This window comes from Astatotilapia calliptera, chromosome 7 (assembly GCF_900246225.1).
Source record: "Astatotilapia calliptera chromosome 7, fAstCal1.2, whole genome shotgun sequence".
Taxonomy (NCBI): Eukaryota; Metazoa; Chordata; class Actinopteri; order Cichliformes; family Cichlidae; genus Astatotilapia; species Astatotilapia calliptera.
Window position 1 is genome coordinate 66868529 of NC_039308.1, and position 27269 is coordinate 66895797.

At 46.0% G+C, this 27269-nt stretch overlaps 2 protein-coding genes across 5 annotated transcripts; one reads left to right on the forward strand and one right to left on the reverse strand.

The window, feature by feature from the left end:
• Window positions 1-927: 927 nt before the first annotated feature.
• On the forward strand, window positions 928-21106 carry elmo3 (engulfment and cell motility 3). Of its 4 annotated transcripts, none has more exons than XM_026176743.1 (21): window positions 928-1180; window positions 5208-5319; window positions 7778-7818; window positions 8025-8097; window positions 9253-9303; window positions 9482-9651; window positions 9841-9940; window positions 10015-10166; window positions 10485-10563; window positions 11417-11467; window positions 11563-11685; window positions 12011-12133; window positions 12219-12323; window positions 12491-12599; window positions 12675-12811; window positions 17192-17355; window positions 18687-18799; window positions 18878-18982; window positions 19484-19563; window positions 19912-19992; window positions 20085-21106. In XM_026176743.1, the coding sequence occupies exons 2-21, from the start codon at window positions 5242-5244 to the stop codon at window positions 20295-20297; spliced, it is 2148 nt and encodes a 715-aa protein (XP_026032528.1). In that variant the 5' UTR covers window positions 928-1180; window positions 5208-5241; the 3' UTR covers window positions 20298-21106. The 4 variants fall into 4 exon arrangements, with proteins under 4 accessions (XP_026032528.1, XP_026032529.1, XP_026032530.1 ...); XM_026176744.1 differs by having other exon boundaries at window positions 5211-5319; XM_026176745.1 differs by lacking the exons at window positions 928-1180; window positions 5208-5319; window positions 7778-7818; window positions 8025-8097 and adding an exon at window positions 8114-8471.
• On the reverse strand, window positions 21092-25613 carry fbxl9 (F-box and leucine rich repeat protein). Its single transcript, XM_026176747.1, has 11 exons — window positions 25288-25613; window positions 25014-25115; window positions 24799-24933; window positions 24108-24287; window positions 23690-23995; window positions 23397-23613; window positions 22982-23139; window positions 22692-22907; window positions 22409-22621; window positions 22115-22332; window positions 21092-22028 (listed from the first exon to the last, which is right to left on the reverse strand). Exons 1-11 carry the CDS (start codon window positions 25351-25353, stop codon window positions 21860-21862), a joined length of 1980 nt encoding a protein of 659 aa, XP_026032532.1. The 5' UTR covers window positions 25354-25613; the 3' UTR covers window positions 21092-21859.
• Between the last annotated feature and the right edge of the window lie 1656 nt (window positions 25614-27269).

Here is a 27269-nt window from a genome sequence, read left to right on the forward strand (position 1 = left end):
TTTGCATGTTTTTGAGTGGCTTGTTACTTACTGGTCGTTTCTTACAGTACACACTTGATTTATTCCAACTGTAACTGGTAACCTGATTATGAGGAACTATTGAAGGATAAAAGTAATGGGATTCTGGGATTAGGCTCTTAGACTACTGGTCAACACATAGTGGACCATCTGCATAGAGTATCCTTCTATTATGTATCTGCCATATGGCCTTTAAAGCTTCTGCACATTGTGATGAAAGTAGAGAAACTGAGTCATAGCAGCCATTTGATAAACATACATCCCATTTTATGAGCTTCCTGTTGGCTCTCACTCCCGCTTATCTTCCTCCTCGCATTTCGTGTCAATTTTACTGCCATCTGTAAACAAAGGCAGAAAATCTGTGGAGAAAGTATTTCGCATATAAGGGGAACATAATATCTTGATAGCACTTTATCAGGACAGGAAGGTCTTTCTGCTTCCCTTTTTTCTGACATTAATCCTGATACATACAGAAGTCTTTCTGCTGGACAATGAGGCGACAGCAGGGGGCGGCTGCAACCAGCTGTACGCCACCGGAACTTTGAATTCAATTTTATGTGCTAGTGAAGAAATGTGAAAGAAATATGATAGAAGTCACCATAAGCAGCAACGACACCTCCGGTATGTACGTTGTTTGTGTTTCAAAGTAAAAGCACTGTATCGCTCGAAAGAAAAAAAATGTGACGGTCAAAGGTTTCCTGCATGGACAATAAAGTAGCAAAATATAAAATAAAATATGGCGTTGGTTATTGTTCCCATTTTAATTTTTCTCTTCCTTATCTCTAGTTTTATTTTCAATTTAAACGTTCAATTAATGTGAAACGCGGGAGGGGTATTATTGTGAAAATCCAAATCGGAAACTGCTCTGTTAATCAGAGACGATTGACTCCAAAAAAAAAAAAAAAAAAAAACCCAGAAAAAAACGCTCGACCAAGAGACTCCAGCCGACCCGGAACTTTTAGGTCAACTTATCTCAGTTAAAACTTTCTGCAGAGACGCTGGTACAGATTTTGTCAGCGGTCGGATGTTTTTGTAGGGGAACACACCTCCGCGGACCGACTCGGTTCCTCCTGAAGAGTAAAAAAGGAGCTGCAAATGTTTCTCGGTCCGACTGCGGCGGTTCCTGCAGGATAGTAGCTCTTGACTCGTCTTCTCATACCAGGTAGGAGACATTCAGGGAAAAAGAAAGCTGTGCTCACATTTCTTTCACGACTGTTGTGTTGACTGTTTCCAACACGCTGTGGCTGCGCTCATATCAGATTAGCTGCACTTTTAACTTGTTGCACTGAGTGGTTTACTTTAACTAAAACATTGTTTAGCTGCTAACTTGATGCATGACTTTACTTAACTGACATGTGCTATATGTAAAGCACAATTGTCTTATTCATAATTATTATAAGAAAAACTCCGAATATAAGTGTTTCTGTGTTTTATTTTTATTTTAGAAAGGCAGCTTCCAGTTTTCTCTACCATATAAATCCCTTTTCTTGGAAAGCTGTAGCATTTGAGATTTACCGAGTGTATGTGCGACTCTGTCAGGTCAGGAATTTCAGGCAGCTGAGCTCTTCCCTCCCTACATACACACTTCCACAGTGGGTAGGGGGGGTCTGCCAGTCCAGGGGGTCTCAGACAGACACACACACACACACACACACACACACACACACACACACACACACACACACACACACACAAACAGGATCTGCAGGCTAACAAAAGCTCTGAGCCTGCTTGTGGTTTTAAGCCTAACTAAGCAAACTGCTCACTGAATATAGACGGTGACAGCTGAATGTGGTGGGACTCTAATCTGTCTGACATCATCTCCTTTAAATGCATTTACGCTTTTAATGGTGCGCAGCTCAAACTCCACCTGTTTCAGCTGAACAGTGAGCGAGTGCACAGAGATGTACTCTTTGAGTTCTCGTCTATTGTAGCAGCTAGAACTTCCCATATTATAACGACCTGTTTGTTGTTGCATTTCTAACAACTTCCGTTCAGAAAAGCAGAAAATTGTATCTGATTGAACCCAGCAAGGCTGATTTTTCTTCTCCTTCTTCTTTGATTTACACATAATTGGGTTTGAGTAACTGCTGGCCTGTAAAATGAACCATGTCTTGTCTTTGGCTGTCAGATGGAAGCAGCTATGATCCATATGTATTACACTGCTGAGGCTTCGGCTTTTTTGTGTCTTTGAAAGATTGGCTAATCTCTTATTTGACCAGTTGTTCAGGTTATTAAAGGATTTTTGTTAGCTGGGATCATTACATTTAGAGTACTAAAGTTAAACCTCAACTTCTCTTCTGTTTTAAGCCAGACAGTGGGTGTGGTTTCAGCTTCCACTTGGTTAATTCTGGGGGGCATCACGAACAGGCACAGACAGGTACAGACTGAGGCAAGCACGCACTGGTGGTTAACCTCTGGAGCCTCACATGAAAGCTTCCCTCTTTTCCTGAGTTCCTGAGTAAATGAAGCAGCTTACACAGTTTTGCTGATCAGCAGCTTTTTAACTTTCGATACAAGCAAGTTGGGTTTAGTTAAAAATGCAAAAAACATCTTTTAGTTCATCTTTCCTTGTCTGGGGACGTTAGTTCCCCTAAAGAAATGGTAACTTCTATTAATGAGAGGTTTTAATTTATTCTAATTTGTATTTCTGCCGTCGTGTTCCTGACCACTAATGCATTAAGTGTAAAGCTGTATAAAATCAATTCAGACACTTTAAAAATACTTTGTAGGAAATGCTTAAAGGATTAGCTTAAGTTGATTCTTCTTGGACGACAGGAATGCAGGCTGATCTCCGCCCTGGTCAGGCCACGGTGAGCTCTAGTCTGCTCAGATTATATCAATGTTCAAGCTTCTGATCTAGACGAACTGTACTGTGGTGTTCTATTCCTGTCGCCGGGCCACATTTGTCTACAACCTCTTTTCCTTCTTTCTGATAGATCGTATAGTTTGCTTATAGATGCGACAGCAGCATCGCAAAGCTGTGAGCTCTGAATGCTCTGGTCTACAGATTATCCTTGTACAGTGCCACAGTGTCAGATGAGTAGTACTGGGTTGAAGCCCCTTGTGCCTTCAGAACTGCCTGCAAAGATTCATCAAGGAGCTGGAAACACTCCTGAGGTTTTGGTCCAGCTGCAGATCCATGATGCGAGTGTCGCCTTCGACCACATCTCCACGACGCTGTGCTTGGACTGAGATCTGGTGACTGTGAGGGCTCTTTGGGTGCCCTGAACTCACTGTCATGTTCAAGAAAGCAGCTTGCAATGATTTGACACATGACACAATGTCCTGCTGCAAGCGATCATCACAGGACCTGTACGCTGTGGTCATAAAGAGCTGGACGTGGTCTGCTACAGTACTTGCTGCGGCGTTTAGACGATGCTACCGAAAATATCGCCCACATTGAGACTCATCAGACCGTGCAGCATTTTTCCAATCTGCTGTTGTCGAGCTTTGGTGAGCCTGTGCGAGCCGCAGCCTCAGTTTCCTGTTCTTACCTGACAGGAGCGCCACGTCATCTGCTTCAAGGTCCGACGTGTTGTGCGTTCACAAACTCTCTTCTGCTTACCTTGATTGTGACGTGGTTGTTTGAGTTACTGTTGCCTTTCTGTCAGCTGGAAGCATTGGCCATTATCCCTGAGCTCTGGCATCAGCCATGCATTTCCTCCCAGAGAACTTCTGCTCTTTGTCTCTTTGTTTATGCCAAGTGGAGACGCTTGAGCAGAAATCATCTAAAAACTGGCTGATTTGAGAGGAAGTGACCCAATTATATCTGATGACGTAAATGATGCCAAGCAGGTAGCGTGTTTACTGTGAGTGCCATCCTCTCTGTATTTATCATCACAACATCGTTATCCTGCTATTATTGTAAATCACGACGCTAGTCAGTGTTGACCTGATGATTGTGCTTACTAGGAAAAAGGGAACTTCTTCAGGGGTTGAAAGACTCTTTGTGCCAAGTTTCACTTTTACAGCGCTTTCTTTGACTGATGTACTCGTCATTTTTTTATTGAAATGTTGGATTTTACACCCAGACCTGAAATTAAGTTCAGTTTCCACTTGCAGGCTGATTAGGAAACTGGTGTAGTCAAAGCTGTACTATATGACGCAACTCATGTGTACTTGTTTGGTTAGTTCTTTGAGCCAAAGCAGTAACCACAGCAAGTAGCCTACATGTGCTCAGTTTCACATTCTTCATTAAGCAGCTTGGACAGCTCAAAAACCGCAGGTACTCTCAGTTATTGTTAATAAAAACCGTAGCGTGACAGGTTGGCCTTTGAATTCGGTCACTCAGAAGCTGAGTAGGCCTCAGTTTCTATAAATCTCTATTAAGATTAATACTTTATTTTCAAAGGGAAGTTGACCTTTGGCACCACACCAGATCCAACATACCCAAACAGGTTTGGCCCTTCAGACTTCTCCTTCCATCTAGTCCATGTCAATTACCCCCAAACAAAGATGGATGTTTGAGAGGTGACATCCAGGTATCGGCTGCATTCTTATCGTCACTTAAAACAGCCCTTTTTTCTCAGACGGCGCCTCAGGGAGGCGAGGAGGCCTCGAAGCATGCGGTTGTTGTGACAGCAGTGGGAGTGTTGCTTTGTTAAAAACTGCGAGCTTTCTTTTTGAGGCTGGAAGTGACAGAATGCAAAAAGCATCCAAGAGATCGAGCACAGGCTGGGCTGTTAATCACACCGAGCCAGTGAGCGCACAGAAGACTCAACATCAGACTGTATGTGTTGTCCATGTGTCGACAGACTGAGGAGGAGGACGAGGAAGGGTTTGAAGCGCAACAGCAGCTTCTTCTTTATCCTCTGGGAAAAGTCTATCGGAGCCGAGGAGGAAGTGAGAAGAACGATGGAAGGACTGGAGGTGCCTGTACGGGCAGGAGGTCACCTGTTTCAGCTTTACTCAGCACTCCATAAATAAACCGTGAAAGAGGAACCGCCGTGTTCTGCAGCTTCACGTGTAAAACGGTTGTTGGATCAACGCGAGGCAGCCATCAGATTTACAGACTGTCAGCTCTCGTTTTCTTATTCCACCTTTCTGTTGTCGAAATGACGGAGACTCGTTTTTTGTGCAAACTCGAGTCCATTTTGGTCACATGGTTTTTATATATGTTCTTAAATGGGACTCAATGTATTTCATATAAATCCCACAGGTGCCCAATAACTCTGTTTTCCCGTTAGCAGCTGAATAGCGGTGTAACCAAGAGGTGCCATCATGCCGCAGCAGAAGGACATAGTGAAGATAGCCATCCAGATGCCCGGGGCCTACCCCCAGCTCATACAACTGGACCAGGTAATGCACACATTTATACAACGTGCACACTTTTAACTGATAACGTCCGTCGCGCTCTGGTTGGTTAAAATAACGCAGTCTGTCACACTGAGTGTCTGATGTGCTTCTCTGATGTCACGTTTGATCTACCTCTAAACCACAAGAGGACTTTGTTTCCCTCTGCGGAGCATCTTACCCAATTTACTTGTCTTGGTAGAGTTGAAAGCCGTTTTCACACGTGCACCGCAGCCGTGAACAATGCCCTGCGATCGTGCAAACGTCTGATGCAGCAGGACTGAACTAAGCTTTCTTTAATGCGTGTGATCTGACTGTTTCTGTGTGAGACAGGTTCAACGAGCTCGTCACTGTGACCAGTCGGCTCGTAGTGACGTCGTCGCTCTCTCGATGCTACGGGACAACTTAGAAGAGTGTCCTGATCTTATGTTTCTGGCATTTTGGGAGTTTTTGTGTGAGAAAAGATGAGATGGTGCAGGAATGATGGCGCATGAGGACCTGGCAGAGCTGTGACCCTCAGCTCACATTTTACACCTCTGAGTTTGTTGCACCGTCAGCATCGTGGTGAATATAAACCTGCTCGGTGGAATCAAACAGGGGAACCTGAACCACTTTGTTCTGCAGCCGTTATGAACACATTTCATCAGAGAGTTGGTCAAAATGCGAAGGCTCTGATTGGACTCCAGGTTGTGACATATTTCAGTCAGGCTGCATCAGGTAATTTGGTCGATTAATTCTGCCCAGGTTGGTTTTAGTCCAGTAGTGCTGAGACTTTCTGGCACGTTCATAGCAGCACTCACGCTAATGAGTCAACGCCAGACCACAGAGACGTGCATTCATCTGAACTATGCTGGGCATTTTCTTGCTGGGGGGGAATAAAAAGGTGTCACCATATTGGCCCGTGCGTCTGTGAAGGCTCCGCCCACTCCTGCTTGTATCAGTTCAGAGAGAGAGAGAGAGGGGGAGAGAGAGAGAGAGAGGGGGAGAGAGCGCTTTGGCAAAAGGTTTTAAAAGGGGAGTTAATTATGACTCTAGAAACTGAAAGACACTAATAATACTGGCACTTTTAGGTGTGTGTGTGTGTGTGCGTGTGTGTGCGTGTGTGTGTGTGTGTGCGTGTGTGTGTGTGTGCGTGTGTGTGCGTGTGTGTGTGTGTGTGTGTGTGTGTGTGTCGATGGTGATGATCCCCACTTCCTTACCGCTGTGGTTTGAAACAGCTGCTATAACATGACATGTTTAAACTAGCTGTCAGAATAACGCTTCGGCTCCCGACTGTAAACGTGATGTAAGACTAACAGTTAAACTCAAATGTTCCCACTTCCTGCTGCATCCTACATAAACTTCATGAAGCACATGTTGATATAATGTCACAGAAGTCACGCCGCTTTCATGCGTTTCTCAGTGATGCTGTGGAAACAGCTGCAGCTCACTTTCTCCACTTTCTCCCTGCGTCTGCCTTCACTTCAAATTTGCACAGTGAACATGCACCGATGTGAGTTTTCAGCTTCCTTTCAGTCGCTCTTGTTGGCGACTCACATGACCGGACTCTGCGGTCTGTCTCTTGCTTGCTCGTGCCTCGGGAGTGACTCTTTCACGTGAACGTGTTGTTATTAATACACTTGTTACTCGTTCTGGGGTTTGTGTTGATATGAGCCATAAAGTGTGAAAGCTTTGTGACTAAAGTAAAAAGTGTTTCATAGCAGTGATGGCTTTCTGTGATTGTGGGGAAGTTTTCCATATGTTTCCCAGAAACTTGGGGGAAGTTGTTTCCTTGCGCAAGACAGTTAAGTCTAGAGTGTACAGCAGGGCCGGCTGTGAGGTCTCTGAGTTGCACACTAGCGTAGGCTTAACCAGGTTCCCAGCCAGCGCCTTTCACCCACTATTTGAACAGCTGATAATCTCATCGGGATTATTCTTAGAGGAACTGTCACAATAAGTTATTCAGGAGTGTTACTTTGGGCCTTTCTTGACACACAATAGTTTCGTTTTAAATCGCGACCAATTCTACCTCGCCAGGAAAACTTCCCATTGGCCCGAGCGTTTCCAGCAGACGCATCTGATTCGTTGACCCTCTTTGCTGCCACTAATGACAGACTGTCCACCGGGTCAACCACAGAACCTGAAGACATTTTGACAGGGTAACCACAGGGCTGACCACTAATAGCAGGATAGCTGAGAGGCAGACATGGAAGTAGTCTGGCTTTTATTTCCGTACAGAGAGGACTCTGGGCACCGAGGGCAACATTGTTCACAGAGTGTCGGCGAGCTTTCCTCTGCCCAGCAAACAAGGTTTCCAGCCAGCGGGAATAGTTGTGGAACCGCGATCCCATAACAGCATGTCATTACTGAAGCATGAATTCGGCTCCCCGACAGAGAAACATAGTAGTTGTGCAGCAGGTGTGTGTCTTTTATGCTGCGTCTGCATGCATGTGTGACTAAGTGCTGCTTTGTTGTGTCTCTGCAGAAAAAACCTCTGTCTGCTGTGATAAAGGAGGTGTGCGACGGGTAAGTCTGCGATGGAGGTTGTTTTGCTTGACATCATCGTGCTTCATTGGTCACACTGAAGTGTGTGTGTGTGTGTGTGTGTGTGTGTGTGTGTGTGTGTGTGTGTGTGTGTGTGTGTGTGTGTGTGTGTGTGTGTGTGTGTGTGTGTGTGTGTGTGTGTGTGTGTGTGTGTGTGTGTGTGTGTGTGTGTGTGTGTGTGTGTGTAGATGGAATCTCCCCGGGTCCGAGAACTACGCCCTGCAGTATGCTGACGGAGTGCAGATGTACATCACCGAATCGGTCAGTCGGCAACAGTCAACACAAAAACGTCTGTCGTTGGCTCAGGTTTCTGCAAAAACGTCAAGTACCAGACCCGAGTCAGCCTTCCAGATGTTTCCATGGTTACGAGATAAGCATCTATCTCTGCCACTAGATCAGTGAATCACTACTTTGTCAGCACTTCGCCTGCGTTTACGAGCGTCTCCCTGGAGCTCAGTCATCAAAGACGAGCGTGAAACAGGAAAAACAGAAGCTAAAGCGAGAAGCAGCTTCACTCAGATTCCTCTTGAAAGGTTGCTGCTGAAGCTTTCCTGCTCTCTGAGATAAGACTATCATCCCATCAGGAAAAATGCAGACGAGGCTTCTGCAGCTCCTTTACAGTTAGCGTAGGGATGGTAAGCTTCAGGCTTTTGCAGTGATCACGTAGTTAAACACACATGTTTCAGTTTAAGGTTGGCTTCTTGAGGAGTCTGTGGAACAGAGGCGGTCTAATAATGGTGCTGATTATTTCCTGCTTTTAGTGGCAGACTTCAGAAATGTGCATGTTAATATTATCAGCAGTCAGGTGGTCGGTGGGTTGGAGCCCAGGCAGGGCCCGTTGGTTTTCTCTGAGCTGTTTCTCCGACCACCAAAAACCGCTAACGTGCTGGGTTCATCCTGTCTGCACAGGCCAGGGGCAGCCTCACAAAACACAGACTCGATTGCAAAGATTTTACTTTGTGCTTAATAAATGTTAGGAAGAAGAACAGCAGAAGCTCTTGGCTGCAGCAAAGCTGCACGGCTCATTTGTAAGTGGCACGACGAACAGGGACTGAGACGCTTTATTGGAGATGAGGTGTAAATTTGGGCTGAAATATTTTGTCACATCTGTGATCACGTGCATTCAGTCTTAATGTTCTGCTCTAGACTTAAAAGCCAAACAGGGTCACGGTGCAAACAGCAGCCCGAGCCCCAGACGGCCCGCTAACCCCGTTTTAACGTTGGTCTGTTTGGCCTTTGGTAAATAAACAGTACATATGCAGGATGAGTCATTCTTTGATAATGTGAGGAATGAGCTTCTCGTTGACGTCTTGAGCCTCTGTGCCTGGATGTGCAGTCCTCTGATAGACACAGATTATGTTTGGTGTTCTTCTTAAACCTTTTCTCCGTGTCTGCCTGCTTGTTTGTGTGTCGTAGAATCGTCTGGACATTAAGAACGGCTGCATCCTGCGTCTGACCAAGGCACCGGTGAGTCTGCAGCCTGTTTCACCTTCTTCTCCCTCTAACACAGCGAGAGGCTACGTTCTGCTACGTGCTGACCAACTAGAGCTCCAGAAGTCTAAACTGTCGCATCAGAGCTCGATGGATGACTTTTCTGAGCCGGTGTGTTTCTCTGTGTGTGTTTCGTTGGCGTGGATGAACTCAGGGCCGCTGCGCGGAGGATTTGTTCAAGGGTATCCAGAGCTCAGACGCAGGCGTGCGCTGCGATTCGCTGAAGGAACTGGCGAGCGTTTCAACAGACGTGACCTTTGCTCAGGAGTTCATCAGCCGAGACGGACACCTCTTATTGGTCAAGATTGTAGAAGACTCTAATGAGTTAGTATCCTCGTCAGATATCACCGACTGATTCATTGAAGCTCTTTTCTGTGATGGTAGCAGCAACACGATTGGCTGAGCTCTCAGCGATGCAACGCTTTACTGTTACTGACTTTAAAGCACCAACGGCATCACTGATCGTGTCCTTGTGAATGTCTCATGCTTGCCTCTTTTTACTGTGTCATTCAGGAGTAATGTGATCATGACGCACACGCTGACGGGGTTCATGGAGCTGATGGATCATGGGATCGTTTCATGGGAGAACCTCTCTTCTGTCTTCATCAAAAAGGTCCCCGCTGCTCTCCGCACGCCTCTCGCACGTTTTCCGAGTTTGATTTTCTGAAGCTCACGTTTCTCCCTCAGATCGCCGGCTTTGTGAACGCCAAGTCGACGGACGCCTCGATACAGCAGGTGTGCTTGGACATCCTGGAGAGCATGGTGCTCAGCAGCCACAGCCTTTTCCTGCAGGTCAAACAGGAAATCACCATGGAGAGGCTCATTGCTCACCTGCAGGTGTAAGTAGTTTATCACGCAACAAGTCACACTCGCTTGGTGTCTGTTGCATCTTAAAGTTCAAAATCATTAATCAGCATCATTTGCTTTCGCTTAATCTGGCACAAAGATATAGTGTCACGTGAAACGCGTTCGAGTAATGCAACGAGGTCACAGCATTGTTTCTGTAACAGGAAGTTTTAAATATGTAAACTGTCCAGTTTTTACTGCACGAGTGCAGCAATACGAGAACTGAAATCTGTCAAAGGAGCATGCACGCATTTCCATGTGGCTGCAAAGCTGTAAAAATAATGTTTTTGTGTGTCTCTAACCTTTTTCAGGACAAATCAGCAGATACAAACCAAAGCCATGGCCTTACTCATGGCCCTGCTGCAAACAGCCGGAGACTCGGACCGAAAGGTGCCTCTGCTACTTTCAAACCTTTCATGCACTTCCTCTTTTCCACACTAGTAAAACTTCAAAGCTTGCAGATGATCAGGTGTTTTAGTTTGGCTCGCAGTTCGTCCTCGGTGTCTGCCTCCAGGCAGCACCGTGCACACTGTTCATCAGCAGTAACCTTAAAAGTTTGGCTTTTCTATCGCAGGATGTCAGATTCAGGTGCTTCTTCACTGATACTCATACATGTGTCCTAGTGACAGCTTTTAAGGATCAAAAACATTTAAACTTGATGCTTTGTGTGAATATGTGACCTTGTGAATCTGTGGGCTGAAAGTATGTGTTAGTGTAGCTGATGTAGGCGTCCCTCAGGTAAAAGGTGGCTGTAGTTCTGGGCCACAGCAGAACGGAGCTGCACTTGTTCCTGGAATAATTTCATTCTCTTTGTTTTTATCTCATAATCTGAGGAGACTGTAGCTGCACATGTGCCTCGGGGTGAAGGACAGTTGCTGTTCATGCGTGTCAGAATCCCACAGGCACCGTCTGCAGACAGTCGAGTCTTTCTGCGCCTCTGCTCCTCTCTCCATGTGCACAAACGGTTCCTTCATTCGGCTCTTTTCTCTCAGGCTCTCTTTGTTACTTCCTCACTTTTACATCAGGTCAACAAACCCACCCTTCTTATCAGCAAAATAGTTGCGAACAAAAACGCGGTTGAGTCAGAGATGCACGTACCAGCAAGCAGCGATTTCGTCACAGAGGTCAAAGTCCCTCAGGCTGATCCTCCTGCCTTACGCTGCCTGTCGACACTGTATCGCCACCCGGTGGTAGAAGCAGGTCTCTGCAGTCCAGTGACACACGCGCTCTTCTTGTTTTACAGGATATGTTTGATTTCCTGACTAAGAAGAATGTCCGTCAGTACATATATAAGGTGAATCATCTTCACGTGTCCGATCACGTTTCACAAATTCTTTTAATAATGATGAAATATAAAATGTATTCATGTCAAATGTGTGTCTCTGGCAGAATATAATCCACAGTTCTGGTTCAGTCCAAGACGAGATGGCCCACTACCTCTATGTCCTACAGTCGGTTACCTTGAATCTCCAGGAGCCCCGCATGAGGACACCTCTGGACTGTTGCAGCCAGGTGAGCCGCAACACAGCGGGTCAGGTTTCAGGGAGCTCGGAAAGAAACGCGTCCGGACTTTAAGTTTCCTTGAAGACGTTTCATCCGAGAAGCTTCTTCAGGTGTAAGAGTAAGGCTCACGTCCAGACGCCTTTCTTTCCGAGCTCCTTAGACTACGATGACCTTCACAGACATGTTAAAGCCACGCCCGGTCGGCTGCACATTTATGTTTTTACATTTATAATCCTGAAATCTTATGAATAAAATACCGTTTCTAATGTTCTGTCGCGCTCAGAAACTTAAAGATTCTAACAGCCCACTGTGTGTCTGCCTGCTTTCACCTCAGGAACAAAGAGACATCCTTCACGGTCTGAGGCAGGCAGCGTTCGAGACAGAAAGCGAGAACAGTCTGAGTCACGAACGACGGCGTTCGCTCTGTGCTAAAGAGTTCAGGAAGCTGGGCTTTTCTGTAAGCGTGAGATCATACACGGTAACTGTTTGTCTGCCAGCTTTTCTCTCGTTTATATGTGACACTTTGTCTTCCTTCCTTTCAGAATAATAGCAACCCCGGTCAGGACTTGTCACGAACGCCTCCTGGTCTCTTAGCTTTGGACACCATGTATTACTTTGCCACACGTTATCCCGACGCCTACAGCAGGGTGAGCATGACTTATCTGCAGTTTAGTTAGACATAGAAAACCTCTGCTGGTGCATGTTAAATGAAAAAATGATCGAGTACAAGCGGCTTGTTTGTTACATGAGCTCAAAAATCAGGTGACTGCATAATAAACGCTCAGCTTAGTTTCTGTTCTGTCTCTGTCGTCAGTTTGTCTTGGAGAACAGCAGTCGAGAGGACAAACACGAGTGTCCCTTTGCCAGGAGCAGCATCCAGCTCACGCTCATCCTGTGTGAAATCCTTCGGATCGGAGAGCCACGTCAGTCTGATCTCTTACGCGCTGCGATCTCTGCTCGCTCTTGTTCGAGCTCTAATTTATTTTGTCTGTTCACAGCCTCGGAGACGGGGTCCGGCTACCACCCCATCTTCTTCAGTCAGGACCGGCTGATGGAGGAGCTTTTCTGCGTCTGCATTCAGCTGCTCAACAAGACCTGGAAAGAGATGAGAGCCACACAGGAAGACTTTGACAAGGTACAGCAGCAGAGGCGCTCGCTTTGCTAGAAGGAACTCAGTCCTTGTACACCGGGCAGTTCTCACATAGACGGGAGAGTTTGCTCTGGTCGTTGGCTGTGGCAGTGTGTGAACCGGTGACGTGGGGTACGTCAGATCCAAACCGTCCACGACCACATGTGGGATCTTTGCTAAATGCAGTGACAGTCAGTCTCACTTTCCCACGGAGTACTTGGAGTCATTTGCGGTACACCCAACCACAAAAACGCTTCCATAAATCAGAAAACAATGAGTGGAATCGAGCCGGTGACCAAACTGAAGTGAACGGTGGCTTTTTGTAAATTCTTCTATGCGACATTCGTCGTTTTACACAATAGCACCATGAGTTGGAACGAAAACACAGCTCTTCATGTTATATACGTTAGATGCATGTGTGTGGTCGGGAACAAAACACTTTATTATATTCATAGCACACAGTCATACATGCATACGAGTGATGTGTTTAGCAATCGTGCACTCGTGGATGCATCGGAGGAAACTGTGGTTCAGTGTCCAACCCAAGGATGCTTCATCGTGCAGACCGGAGGAGTCAGAGAGGGAACCGCTGGCTCAGGAAGTTCAAGGGTAGTACAAGGTGTCATCAGAAAGTTCAAGAATCAAAGAACGTTACCTTATTTAAATATAGTCAGGCAGACAGAGGTCAGTAGTCCCAAAGTAGTCCCCCCCACCGCGGGTATTTGTGCAAGCTATGCTGGATCTCTTCTGGTGAGCTTTTGTTCAGGAAGTAGAACAAATGTGGTGAATAGACTGCTCCACAGTTAATCCCATTTCTGCCGAACAATACAAATCAGTTGCACTCTGAATAAACGGGAGTTGAAATCAGAGTGCAAAATTTCAATCCAATTTTATTTATACAGCAACAGTCTCCTCAAGGCGCTTTGCATCGTAGACCCCCGACCTTTTTTGTGCCACGGACGGTTTAATGTCAGACAATATTTTCACAGACCGACAAACCCAACAATCATATGAGCCCCTATGAGCAGCACTTTGGCGACAGTGGGAAGGAAAAACTCCCTTTTAACAGGAAGAAACCTCCGGCAGAACCAGGCTCAGGGAGGGGCGGGGCCATCTGCTGTGATTGGTTGGGGTGAGAGAAGGAAGACAGGATAAAGACATGCTGTGGAAAAATGCTAATTCAGAGGGCGGGGAAGCCAACACTTCTTCATCTTGCCCCTCAGTTGATGTTTCTTATTCGAACCGCTGCAGAAAATTGTGGTCAAAGCTAGAGATGACCCGCCAAATTAAAATTGAGGCCAGTGTGCAGTAAAATGTAATTTAAGGTCCGTGGAGAAGCCGCAGAGTGCAGGTGCTCAGAACTGGACTTCCGGGGAATGATCTGAGAATAGCTGCACTTTAATCCCTGTGGTCATGTGGGTGACCTTGCATGGGTTGAATGGGAGACCTTGAATCCATTAAGGCCCACTGGTGGACTGTTTTGATCACACCTCACAGGGTGTTTCCACTCAGTTATCTTAATGAACTGTGACACAAGTAAATAAAAATGCTGATATAGTAAAAATGAAGCACAGAGAGACTGAAATTTAAAAGCAGAATGCTTTAAATTCAATTTTAAATGTACATTTGTCTAAGTTTGTATTTTGGTGGGTTGGATTGGTTCTCCTTCCCCGCCCCGCCCCCACACGCACAGTTAGCTTTGTGGTTTAAGCCGAGCTGGCGGCAGAGCGCTGTCATCTGGGAGAAATACTGAGAACTCAACAATCCTTCATCCACACAGTGCTCATAGAACTCTGTGACCTTTTGACCTCTCCGGTGCACGCCAGTGTCCTGTGTGCCAGACCAGCAGACTGGCCTTTTGTTTCTGCTCGTGTCCAACCTCCCAGGGTGCTTTGAGGCAAGGACAAAGCAGTATTAGGTGGACAAAGAGAACCGCGGCGAACGGCAGAAACGGAGGGAGAAGGAAACGAGGAAAACAAAGCGCCCAGGGCATCGGCAGTAATGACACGACAACAGAGGGGAACGTAAAACCTCTGGAAACGATGTGAGAGGGAGAGAAGGAAAAGGTTCGACAGGGAGCAGCAAAGAAGAAGGAAAGCTGAGGCTGTGACGGCGATATCGCTTATTTAGGTTTTAGTTGCATGTGCGCCTCCAACATTAAGAAATCTCCTCAGTCCAGCTGTGTTATGATCTGAACAGCCGTCCTCCGCTAACACACATACGCACACTTAGCGTCCATGAACACGCTGCCAAACAGAGAGACAGCTGCCGTCGCTCCTATTGGCCCGCTGAGCTAAACGACAGAGGGGCCGGACCCGGCTGGGCGTGTGCATGTGAGCACCGGGGTGTCTGTTTACCAAACACTCAAAGGCCTCTGCTGTCATAGGTGATCTCACTTTGACTCCGCGTCATCCCCGTCACGTTTCTGCGACTGACCGAGGGTGAAAATTGAAGCCAGGGTTTTAAAATAATTGTCTGTTGAGGAGGAAGAATGGAGGTAAGATAGTAGTTTTTAACTAACTGGTAACACAGAGGCCAATATGAAGTATTCTAGTACAGAAGTGATTCATACATCAAAGGCTAAAAGGTTTTTTGTTTGTTTTCAATGTGTGACACTAGAAGCTGTTAATAAATCGTTACAATGTGTCGATTAGATTTATTGTCGTTACACGTGTATAAACACACGGCAATGAAATGCAGTTTGCATCAATCAGAAGAGCAATAGGAGCAGATTGCATACAGATAAGGGCAGAATAGAAGGTGGGAACAGTTACGTACAGATGTGTACAGCTGAGTGGTAAACAGATGTACAGTGGTGGGAGTGCAGACCGTGTCATGTGATTGCTGGTGGACGATGAGTTTATTTTGGCTCTGAGGACGTGAGCGGGGAGCCGCGCTGTGAAACCGTAGACGCTCGTTTCGTGTTCTGTACGACGGTCTGGATTTCACAGATTGTGTTTCCACTGCTGCGGGACAAAAACGACTTCGCTGTCGTCTGCAGTCACAAACACTTTGGTCACGCTTCACATTCTTGGAGGACATTTGTGAGACCGAGCGATTACTCTGAGCTTTGAGAATGAGTCGAGGCTTATCGACACTTTAGACGCTGATTGTTTGCAGTCAATCAAATTGGGCGTGAACAGGAATGATCTAGGTCAGCTGCGTACATGTGTGGGTGAGGGGGTGTGACCGCAGCAGCGCAGAGTTGGCTCGGTCTTTTAACACTATTGATTTTTATATAGATTTTCCACTTTTACGACTGAGGGAACCATAGATTTAACACGTATGTCACTGCGCTGAGGGTCACCTCCCGTCTCTGTGTGAGCGTCACTTTAACGAGTAGAAACACAGACTGAAGCACGGAGCTTCAGAAAACGCTGGGCAATTCAGTCTGACCACCATCTCAATAAAAACAAAGAATAAAGTAAAAATTGAACTAAAGAAACACTTTACAGGTAACGATAGAAACCAGTCAGTCTGTCATCGAGCAGCACGAACCGTTTCCCACACAAAGACGACGACCTTACCAGTGTATGTATCAAGACAGCTGCTGGGTGGAGACCGCCCTCACTAACTCCTGATGCATGAACATTTTATTCTGTAAGCAGAAACCGAGAGCTCGAGGGGGTTTGCTCCTAACCTCAACCCCCTGAACCCCACACGACCGACAGGTGAGCTGTGGACAATAAGAGACGGGACAAGAACAAACTATTATTCTTCACGTTTAACATTCAGCAGCTTAATAGAAGAACGTGAAAGAATTTGAGGAGCAGTTTTTGTCTCGAGGGTGCGCGAGACTCGAGCTCGAGAATACTGCTAACGCTGTCCCTGTTACTCACATCCTGCTCATCAAAGCAGCGCATACAGAACGTGTTGCAATAACAGAATGATAAAAATTCTATCAAATATTCTTAGAAACACTGAAAACTTTCAGCTTCTGCAAAAATAAATTCTTTGTTGTCCTCGTTTAACCGCAGTTTCTCGTGTTTATATCAGATTTAAGCTGCGAGTCGAGCGTTCCCAAATATTTACACAACTTGGAGTCTCACTGTGTGTGATTCTGGCCTTCGGTTTACCGCCATCTTTCCTGTAACCAGTGATTAACTCCTTAGTCTTAGTCACATTAAGGTCAAGGACGTTATGATGGCACCGTTTGACAAATGCAAGCAAGGCCATCGTGTGAGCGCGTGCGTGGAGAGGATATCGCACTGATGACTGAGCGGCTCTGAGTCTTCTTTTGCCCACATGAAGGAATAATGTTCAACCATTGTGCACAAACGTGTTAAATAGGCAGGCTGACATGCCCTGGTTATGTCAAAGCCAAGCCGTGAAACACCAATCCCTATCACACCAACAGCATGTCTGTGCTCCCATATCTGTCCTCAGGTGATGCAGGTGGTGAGGGAGCAGATCACCAGGACTCTGTCGAGTAAGCCGACCTCCTTGGAGCTCTTCAAGAACAAAGTTAACGCTCTGAACTACAGCGAGATCCTCAAACTGCGGCAGACGGAACGACTGCACCAGGAAGAGACTCTGGCTCCGCCTGTGCTGTGAGCATCAGCAGGTTTACGTGCTGCGTACCGGTCTGTGTTAAAGGAGTTGCCATGTGCACCAACTGTCCTATAGTCTGTATAAACAGATGTTTGTCTATCTGTAGGCAGGAGCCAGGTCTACTGGTTATGGATGAGTGTGTTGTGCAGTCACGTTCGAGTGGGCACACATGGTAAATCCATCTGTACTGCAGGCGGGCCGAGGCCCACCGCGGTGTGATAAACGGATAGGTTGTTTAAAAGCTGCCAGCATTCATCGGATCAGATGAGCGCCCACTGCTTCCCAGATTGACTTCTTGCCTTTTACAGTTGAACTCATTTACTTTCTGCATGTCAGAGAAATGTCGAGGTCTGCAGTTCCCGCCGTGTAGCATCCCTGGCTGAATGATGGTCTCTTATACTGATGCTTCAGAGGTTTTATTGGAAATGTTTTTATTGAAACATTCAGTGAAGACACCGTAAGAGCTAGGAGCAAAACAAAGCCAGCAATATTAATACCATAACATTAAAGGAAACACATTTCCCCTGCTCACATATACATATACATCAAATTTACATCATTCAATTCATTATATCACCTCACTAACTTACAGCTACACATAAAGGTCAAGGTTAACAACACAAACTCTATTAAACGACATGTTGGTTGCACGTAACTTATTCCGTTAAAGGAAACATTAACAAACCTTGTGCCACTGTCAGCCAGGTACTAATTGGCAAAGGAAACGTACATATTTTTCACTTTAAGGCACACTATTTTACCATATCCTAAAAGAAACCTTACTAACAAGCCCTTTAACGGTTTTGTGCCAGTTTCCTGTTTCAAAATAAAAGCATGGATTTCAAAATAAAACCGAAGTACCTTTCAAACAAACGTAAAAATATTTACCAAATTTAAAGGTCATTTACACGCCGTCCGTACTGATTCAGTCATGCAAAGATCAGATTTGTAACAGAACAGAAGCTTGAAATAAACGAGCTCAGGTTCAGTGTGTTTGTGATCCACACACAGTTCGGCTGAGCGTCCCGTGTGTTGACCCCACATTCTGGAAACGATTCAATAAAAACGGAGTTTGTGGTTTGTTAAACTGTCCGATCAGCTGTTCTGCTGACGACTCCAAATAGTTTCCACCCGTATGGAGCAACCAGCAGGTCACACTGGTGTTTGTCACTAAACACTCAGTGTAACAGAGTTCTGCTGCTTGATTTTTGATTAGATTTGAATAAATGTCATCTGGGCAATAGTGACGATTTATGTCTTAGAACAACGAGAAAACTGCTTGTGACGTTTTCAGAATAATTTTATAGCTCTTTGCTGCTTTTCTTTCCAGTGAACTCAAAGAGCGGCTGAAGCCGGAGCTGCTCGAGTTGATCCGGCAGCAGAGACTCAACAGGCTGTGTCAGGGCACGATGTTCAGGAAGATCAGCAGCCGACGCAGACAGGGTGAGAGCGCTCACAGGCTCACGTGCAGCGAACGGCAGACTGGGCGTGTCAGGCTAACCCGCGTCTTTGTCTCTTCAGATAAACTGTGGTACTGTCGCTTGTCGCCCAATCACAAAATGCTTCACTACGGCGATGTGGAGGAAGACACGGAAAATCCACCAATAGAAACACTGCAGGAGAAGAGTGAGTTCAGTTTTTCTACACCAAATGGCTCGAGCCATATTCATGCTTAGGTTTATCCATTAAAATTAAATTGTGAGAAACTGTCATGTGTGGAATTCCAGTTTATTATGCTCATTGATTAATCTTAATAATCATCAAGCATCAGTGCCCAACAAACCCTGATACAAAGTGCAGAACAGTGCAGGTGTGTTGAGCCGCTGATCAATTCAGTTTTATTTACACAGCAACAGTCGCCTCGAGGCGCTTTATATTGTAAGGTAGACCCCACAGTAATGCATACAGAGGAAAACCCAACAGTCTTTTTTGGTGACAGTGGGAAGGAAAAACTTCCTTTTAACAGGAAGACTCCTCAGGGAGGGGCGGGGCCACCTGCAGCTACCGCTTGGCACTGACGACTCTTTGTTATTCAAAACAGAAGAAGGAACTAATATGACTCCGACAGATGGTTTTTATTGTCTGAAGTATATTAACCATATGTGTGTTTTGACGCTTCCTCTTCAGTTCCAGTCGCAGATATCAAAGGCTTGCTGACGGGTAAAGACTGTCCTCACATGAAGGAGAACAAAGGCAAACAGAATAAGGTCAGCTGTTTCACCTTCTCAGTACCATGGTGATCACCTCCTGCTGTAGGTGGTGTGGACAGTCAAGGGAGAAATATGGAGAGAAACTAAACATGGCTTGAGGAAATAAGATGCAGGTCCATCGATGGGCACAGAAGGACCTCCCTCACTCAGGGTATCTGGGGTCACGCTGAGGCGTTCCCAGGCCAGGTGAGAGATGTGGTCTCTCCAGCGTGAAGTCCTCACCCAAGCACACTGGGATGTCTCTGATGCTCTCGAGCTTCTTTCTGTTTAACAATGATTCTTGTTACTGGTGATGATTGATAATAAGTGTGGACGGGGGAATGTCTCACTGAGCTTTCTCTGTAGGAGGTCCTCGATCTGGCATTCAGCATCACGTACGACGTAGAGGAGTACAGCCTGAACTTCATCGCCCCGTCCAGAACCGACGTGAGTCTAAACGCTGCTCCGTTACCTCCTTCAGTTTCTTTGTGATATACGGTGAAGAAACTAAATCTAACCAGCTTCCACTACGTCTTCAGTTCTGCCTGTGGACGGACGGACTGAGCGTGCTCCTCGGCCGGGAGATGAGCAGCGAATCGATGCGGAGTGAGCTGGAGATCCTCCTGTCTATGGAGATCAAGCTCCGCCTCCTAGATCTGGAGAACGTTCCCATACCCGACAACGCTCCGGTCGTTCCCAAACCTCCGAGCAACTTCAACTTCTGCTACGACTTCAGCCAGACGGAACAATGAGCGCGTGACTGTGTAAATATGTGTGAAACGAGACGTTGGTGTGGGCGGAGCTGCGCGTGCACGCGCTTGTCATCTTAATCGCAGATTTATAACTTTGACGCTTGAGTTTTCTTATTTTAAACATCCAAGTGAAACGAGTGAAGCAGGAACAAGGTTGAGACGCCGTCAGTGTTTGTGTGACGCACGTCTGCTCCTCCCTGCACTCAAACCTTCACACAGGTACCGAGCAAAATGTAATTCAATCCTTTTTAATATAACCACTCAAGTAATGGTACTTTACACTTGTTTTACAATCATTTTATATTTTTGAATTCTCTAAATGTGTGTGAGGAATACTGCGTTTTTTAAAGAGGGCATTAACTACAACACGGTACGTCGTTTATTCTCCAGCACATCAGACATACAGCAGGTGTTCAGTGTTACGCAGCTTCATGCACCTGCAGGCACTCGTCTTCATGTGGATCTCAGCAGCTCTGGAGCAGAGATGCATTAAATGATTTTGAATCGTTGTTGCAAACAGGCACACGTCCCTCTGTCACAATCACACGGTACCACATGCGTTGGATGACTTTTGGCTTTTTGGATCAAATTTCATTGTAACTTTAAAACTGATGCTTTTTGTCCACGGCTGGTTTTGTAATGTGAGCACTCAGTGGCGCCACCTGGAGGAGCTACTGGGGAACTGACTGATTTCGTTTCAGCACAGCTGCTCCACACTGACACACTGACCTCTGGGATAATGTCCACGTTGAATCATGTGCTTTGATTTAATTCACATGAATAAAAACATTTGATTTATACAGCAAAAAGCCAAACTTTGGTTTATTTATAAAAGACACCTTTGCACACTTTGGTCCATGATGAGTACTCCCTCTGTCTCAGTGCTACAACAGCGTCCACAGTGGGCTGGAGTGGAAATGAAACTCGCTAGTTTTGGCATGATGCTCCCTTTCCAAGAACATCTGACACTCTATCATTTTTGAAAAGCAATTAGTGATTAAAACCCTGATTTACTTTGTTTTAATCTAAAAGATGAAGTTGGGGAAACGTTTTCACTCCACAGCTTTAGCAGCATCAAAGTGTCCCATCCTACATCCTGCTTTTAACAACATCACTGAGCAAACAAGCAAAGACTGCCAGCATTAAAACAATAAAGGAAATGGAGCGTCGCTGGCATCGGTCTACAACAATCTACGTCTGTGACAGCAGTAATTCATTTAAAAGCACCTCAAAGAATTTAAATATAAAATTTTCCGAACAGTAAATACATGAAATGCTGACTACTTTCTTCCTCCTGTGGTGCTCGTGTGTTGCCGTCTTCGCCTTTCTTTGAAATCTTTAAAAATAACCTTTGGTCCAAACTGGTGATTCCTACTCCACACAGGAGCAGATATTTACTCGAGAGATGACATAATTAGGTCCTGCTGTAAACTTTAAAGTATTTTTCCTCTCTTGCACAAAATACTGACATGTGCCAAAAGCTCAGCTGAGAGCAGACTATAGTCAGCAGGTTTTCTTCTTTTTCAAGTCCCAGCAGCCTCTCGGGATGTTCACTCAGCCTGTCAGAGGCTTAGGCTAAGATCAGCCCCACCTATGAACTTGTAGTGGAGATTCTCCAGGAAGGGCAGCTGTGTCTGGAGGAAGTCCACTGCTGCTACGGAGATGTTGTTGCACCTGGAGATGTCGAGCGTCCTCAGACGTTTGCAGTGCTGCACCAGGAGGAGCAGGGATCTGCGGGGTTTAAAGTGCAAACAGCGTAAGAATTTGATGGCTTTCCGATGAGCTGCAGCTACTTGCGAGGCGTGTGTGCTAATCACCTATCGGTGATGTTATTACAGCAGGAGAGGTAGAGATGTTGCAGTCTGGGGAGGTAGGGCGCAGCATGCGCCACGCCGCGGTCGCTGATACCTGGGCAGTGGCTGAGCACGAGACTAGTGAGACTGCGGCAGTGACGCGCCGTCGACACTAAGCTGTCGTCTGTGATCTCCGGCAGCATGGAGAGAGACAGATGGTGGAGATCTGGGAAACGCATCACCTGAGAGAGGAGAACAGAGCTTTTCAAATATTTTGCATTCCAGACTGGAACCTTCTGCTGCCCGTCCTCCTCCTACCTGAGTGATGCTGCTGTCCGTCAGTTTGGAGCAGGCAGAGAGGTCCAGTTCCTGCAGCCTGCTGAGAGCTAAAAGAGAAGCTCCAGCCTGCTGTCTGAGCTGCTCCAGGTCATTCGGAGTCACTAGCTTGGGTCGCTCCTCGAAAGGCAAGCGAGGAGGCTTGAAGAAGCCCATGTTGCCAAAAGTCCGGGTGAACCTGGGCCCCTTGTCTCCCTGTTAGAGCGAATTATTATAACAACCACACGTGCTTAGAGCAAAACAGACACAAAGCTGTGATTCTCACCGTCTCCTCGTCAGGCTCACATTTGGCTCTTTGCACCATTCCCAGCAGACCCCAGTCTGTCACTTCTTTACACCAGCCGAGCCGCAGCACCACCAGCTTCTGCAGGTAGGTGGCGACTGCGCACACGGACAGGTCAGTCACATTACTGCAGGAAGTCAGGTCAAGCTCGCAGAGAGTGTCCCCGAGCAGCTGGGCGAGAAAGAAAACTGCAGGATCCTAAAAGAAAGGCAGGAAGCTAAGATTTTTCCGTCTGGTTTAAACCGAACGAAGCGACGCAGACAATGACCGACCCTGATGTAGGTGCAGCTCCTGAGGTTGAGCGTCTCTAGCTGTCGTCTGGCAGCATCGGATCCCTTCAAGCCTTTCACCATCTCTGTTCCATTGATGTGCAGACACTCTGACAGGTCCAGAGAGCGCAGGGAGGGCAACAACAGCAGGTCCGACAGGCCTGTTGGTAACACGATGTTAATCACATGGAGGCAGTGCGATGAGCTGCGAGCGTGAAACTAATAACCGAGCATCATAAACTTGCAGTTCTATTCAAATAGAAAAATGCTGATTATTTCGTTTGTTTTCCCCTTAAAGCTGCTTTTAGTTTGTTCCATCATCGTGATTACGGTCACTCCAAAGATAATATCAAATATAAAAATGATCACACTGGGTGACAATTTCAGTTAAATACACAAGAATGTGCACGGGGGGAACCTTTTTCTGTGATCCTCCAGTCCTGCGACAATGAGAGGTGTGTCAGTGACCTCAGACCTCGCGCTATGGCCTCCACAGACCTGCTGGTCAGCTCCGTGCAGCCGCTGATGTCCAGTTTGAGGAGGCTTGGCTGGTGCTTCACCAGAACTTCCACCGAGTAGTTGGTCAGCTCCTTACAGCCGTGCAGGATCAGCTCCTCTAAAAACAAACCCTGAACCTGCAACACAGAATTACAGCTCTCAGTGGAAGTATTCTTAGTGATGCTGAAACTTGTGCTGTGCCAGCATCCCGACCTGTGCAACAGTGCGCAGCGACTCAGGGGTGATGGATGTCCTGCTGAGGTCCAGAGCTACGAGGGTGGATTTCTGCTCCATCAACAACCTCCTCAAGTTCCTAAGCGACAGCAGAGCTGAAGAGTCCTCGACGGCCCCCACCGGGCACCCTCGATACGGGTCAAACTCAAAAGCAATATGGCAGCCAGCCAGCGAGAGCCGACGGAGACGCGGCGTGCATCCGGTCAGCCGGTTGAAGGTGAGGTCAGACAGGTAACGGAGGTCAGACAGGTCCAGCTCTTCCAGACCACACAGTGCTGACCGCACCTGGAAGCAGATTATGATTGCTCACATTTTTATGACACCATAAAAAAATAAAGATTTTTTTTAAATTTCTTGTTTGAATTGTTCAGATTGTTTATTGCCCGTCTCCACCCACCTGCTGTCTGTGCTCCTCCCTGGAGAGGAATGCTCCAGACATGAAGAGGCTGTCCAGACCTCTGAGGTCCAACCTGCGGAGGGAGGAAAGCCGAGGGAGCAGGGCCAGCAGGGAAGCCTCTGTTATGCTGCTTCCAGGCAGGGCCAGGCTCTCCAGTTTAGGGCCCAGGCAAAGGCCCACCTGAGGAGGAAGCAACACAAAACAGGAAGGTTAGCAAAGGTGTGTGTGTTTAGTGGGAAACTCTGTGCTTACACGTTCACACACACAGACGCACATGATTGTGATAAGCATGAATTATTAAGTAATGACCACAGCTGCTCTGAACTTTGGCGTTCATTTATGGCCTGTCACGTGTTTATCCTTATGACAGGAAATTAAAATAATAAGGCTGTGATTGAGATATATATAAAAATGTTAAAACAATGCTAGTGTTTTTCTAAGATGACTAGAGTCCAGACAAATCCACTGTAAAAAAAGTTTCCATTGCCCGGAGGTGTGTGAATTATGTGAGCCTACCAGGAAGCGTATGACTGCTTGTTTGTGGGTTTGTCATCACATGACGTCAGGAATATAGTTTCACAGAAGGAGCAATGGATGCTGAGACATTTTTAGGTACTAAACACAACAAAAAACCACCTGTACCCCTAATATGTGTCAGACAGGAGCTGTTTAATTCGTCAGAGTACTGCACCTCCAGCAGCAGCGATCTGGAGATGCTGAAGCCATCGAGCTGGCTGATTATCAGGCTGCAGCGTGGCTTTCGGCCCAGACCCCTGATGAGCTCCAGGGACGAGGCCGAAGCCGGGAAGCGGAAGGTGATGTTCCTCTGCAATTTGAAAAAAACACAGTTAAAATGTGCAGCCACCTTTCAATTCATCGTCTCTGTTGTGGTCTGGGGAGAGTGACCTGGAAGCGGGGGTCCTGGCTGGCACTGTACCAGCTACGGCAGACCAGCGAGGCTTCCTTCCTGTCTGAAGCGTGGAGAAAACTCAGGATGTAAACTACGACCTGCAGATTGAGACAGAAATGCTGGATTAGATTAAACATCCGCGAAGAGCTCGATCCGAACCAGCTCCAGCGAGAGCACACTCGACAGGTACAGCAGGTCATGCGCAGTAGCTGACTGCCATTAGAACACTGTTACTGTAGCTCACGAGCACTGCGTTTGTATTGCACTCACCTCCACGGGCAGCGCAGGAGTGTCCACTGCGTCCTCCCCATCGCTGTCTCCCATCGTCCAGACCATCTGTGACTCAGCTAGCCAAACAGTAGCTATCGTGAACTAAGTTTAGCCTTTAAGCTAATGCGTCCACAGCACAGAGAAACGGTGTCGCCCGTGAACTAATAATTACAGCTACAGCTTTCCTTTCATTACAAGCTGCGTTACCTGCTGTCGTTGCCCTGAAAGCTCCTTTACGTTAGGCTCTGTGCACGCTCAGTCCCTTCAGGTGCGATCAGCTGACCGCAGAGGAGGCGCTGATGACGTCAGGGGGCGGGGCGCTGTGTTTTTTCCAGCACGCTTGGTACCGACGAGCTTTGATCTGATTTGTTTTTGACGCTTTGACCTAAATTAAATGTGTGGAAAGTGTTCTGTTTACCCCACACAGACGATGGTGCGGCCCAGAAGAAGCTGTTAGCTGTTAGAGCCGAATCAGGAAGGCTTTTGTTGCCAAATGGTGAGCAGGTTTACAACAGTATTGCTTCGGTACTTAGTGCAAAACATAAGTAAGATACACTTAAATAAACAAAAATAAAACTTAAAAGTGCAAAGCGGATCGATATATACATGAATGCAGGTGATGATCTGTGCAAAAATGGAACAGATATGACTGTGGGTCAATAACACGCCGTAAAAATACTAAACATCCGCAGTGAAAGTTAACGTTTGGAAAATCTTGCAAAAACATTTAAAATGACTTCATGCAGAAAAATGTCCCCTGTATGAGAGAAGACCGCAACTTTACTGTGGGGATTGGCTGTTAAGAATTAATTAACCCACGTATTGACCTGCAGAAAATAAAATAAAAACAAAGATATTAACTAGATTTATCATTCAAGCCCCTTTCCCCCCAACAAATACTACAAACCTCCAGTTTAATATCAGTAAAGTTAAAATATGTTGGAACAAACACCAGCAAGTAAAAATGTCAAATTTGTTCTTGATTTGAACCAAGAACCAGATCCTGGTCTGTGGTTAGTGTTTCAACCACCAGAACTAACTGGTTTCACGTCCTGTTGTTTCCCGTTTAGTTTCGGTCTTTTTTTCTTTTTACCTTTATGACAAGTCAAAGACAAGAACAGATGCTAAAATATGACGAAAACTCATTTATTTCAATAAAATTTACTCGAAAAAACAGGCCTTTGTCGATGATTCCTTTCTATGGTCTGGCAGTACGGATCGCTGGCTTGTGGCTACAGTTAGCACATCTATACAAAAGTACTGCTGTGCGATTATATTAAGCATTTACAGCACAAGTGAAGCATTTTGCATTTCTACAGTTATTGCAGTCTTGTGACAACACAACCAGCACAGTGACTTAAAATTAAACTGTGAGAGCTAAATAAATACAAAAACAGATATATTTACATTATTGTACAAAACAAAAGAAAACATAAAAAGATCGACCGTAGTGAGGTTAATTCCATCAGTAGGCTGGTTCTTAGTACATAGTAATAAACTGTTTGCTTTACAATTACACATGTATCATGTATCAATGTGTAAAATATGCTGAAGTTAGGAGATGTTGCTACAACCTTACCCAGTATCTTTGTTCAAAACAAAACTTACACCAACACAACAGAGTCAGACATGTAAGGCATCTTTCAAGTTTACAAAAAGAATCCGTAAACATTCAGCAAACAACAACAGCAAAAACATTTTCTCCTTTCCTGTTTCACAGAAAGACAACAAGTTCAATCCTGCAGAATTTACTCATCGTAGCTACAATGAATTTACTCACATAAACTCAGTGCAGACGATGAAAATGGGCCAGAAATCGTGGGACTGACAGTTTCCTGTTACATTACATGAGCTATAAAACTTAACTAGTACAATGTGTTAAATGCATTAGGCTATAATTATAGATATTATTATTTAACGATCATTCAAACTATTGAGACCCTCCCTGAGTTTCTTCCTGTTAAAGGGGAGTTTTTCCTTCC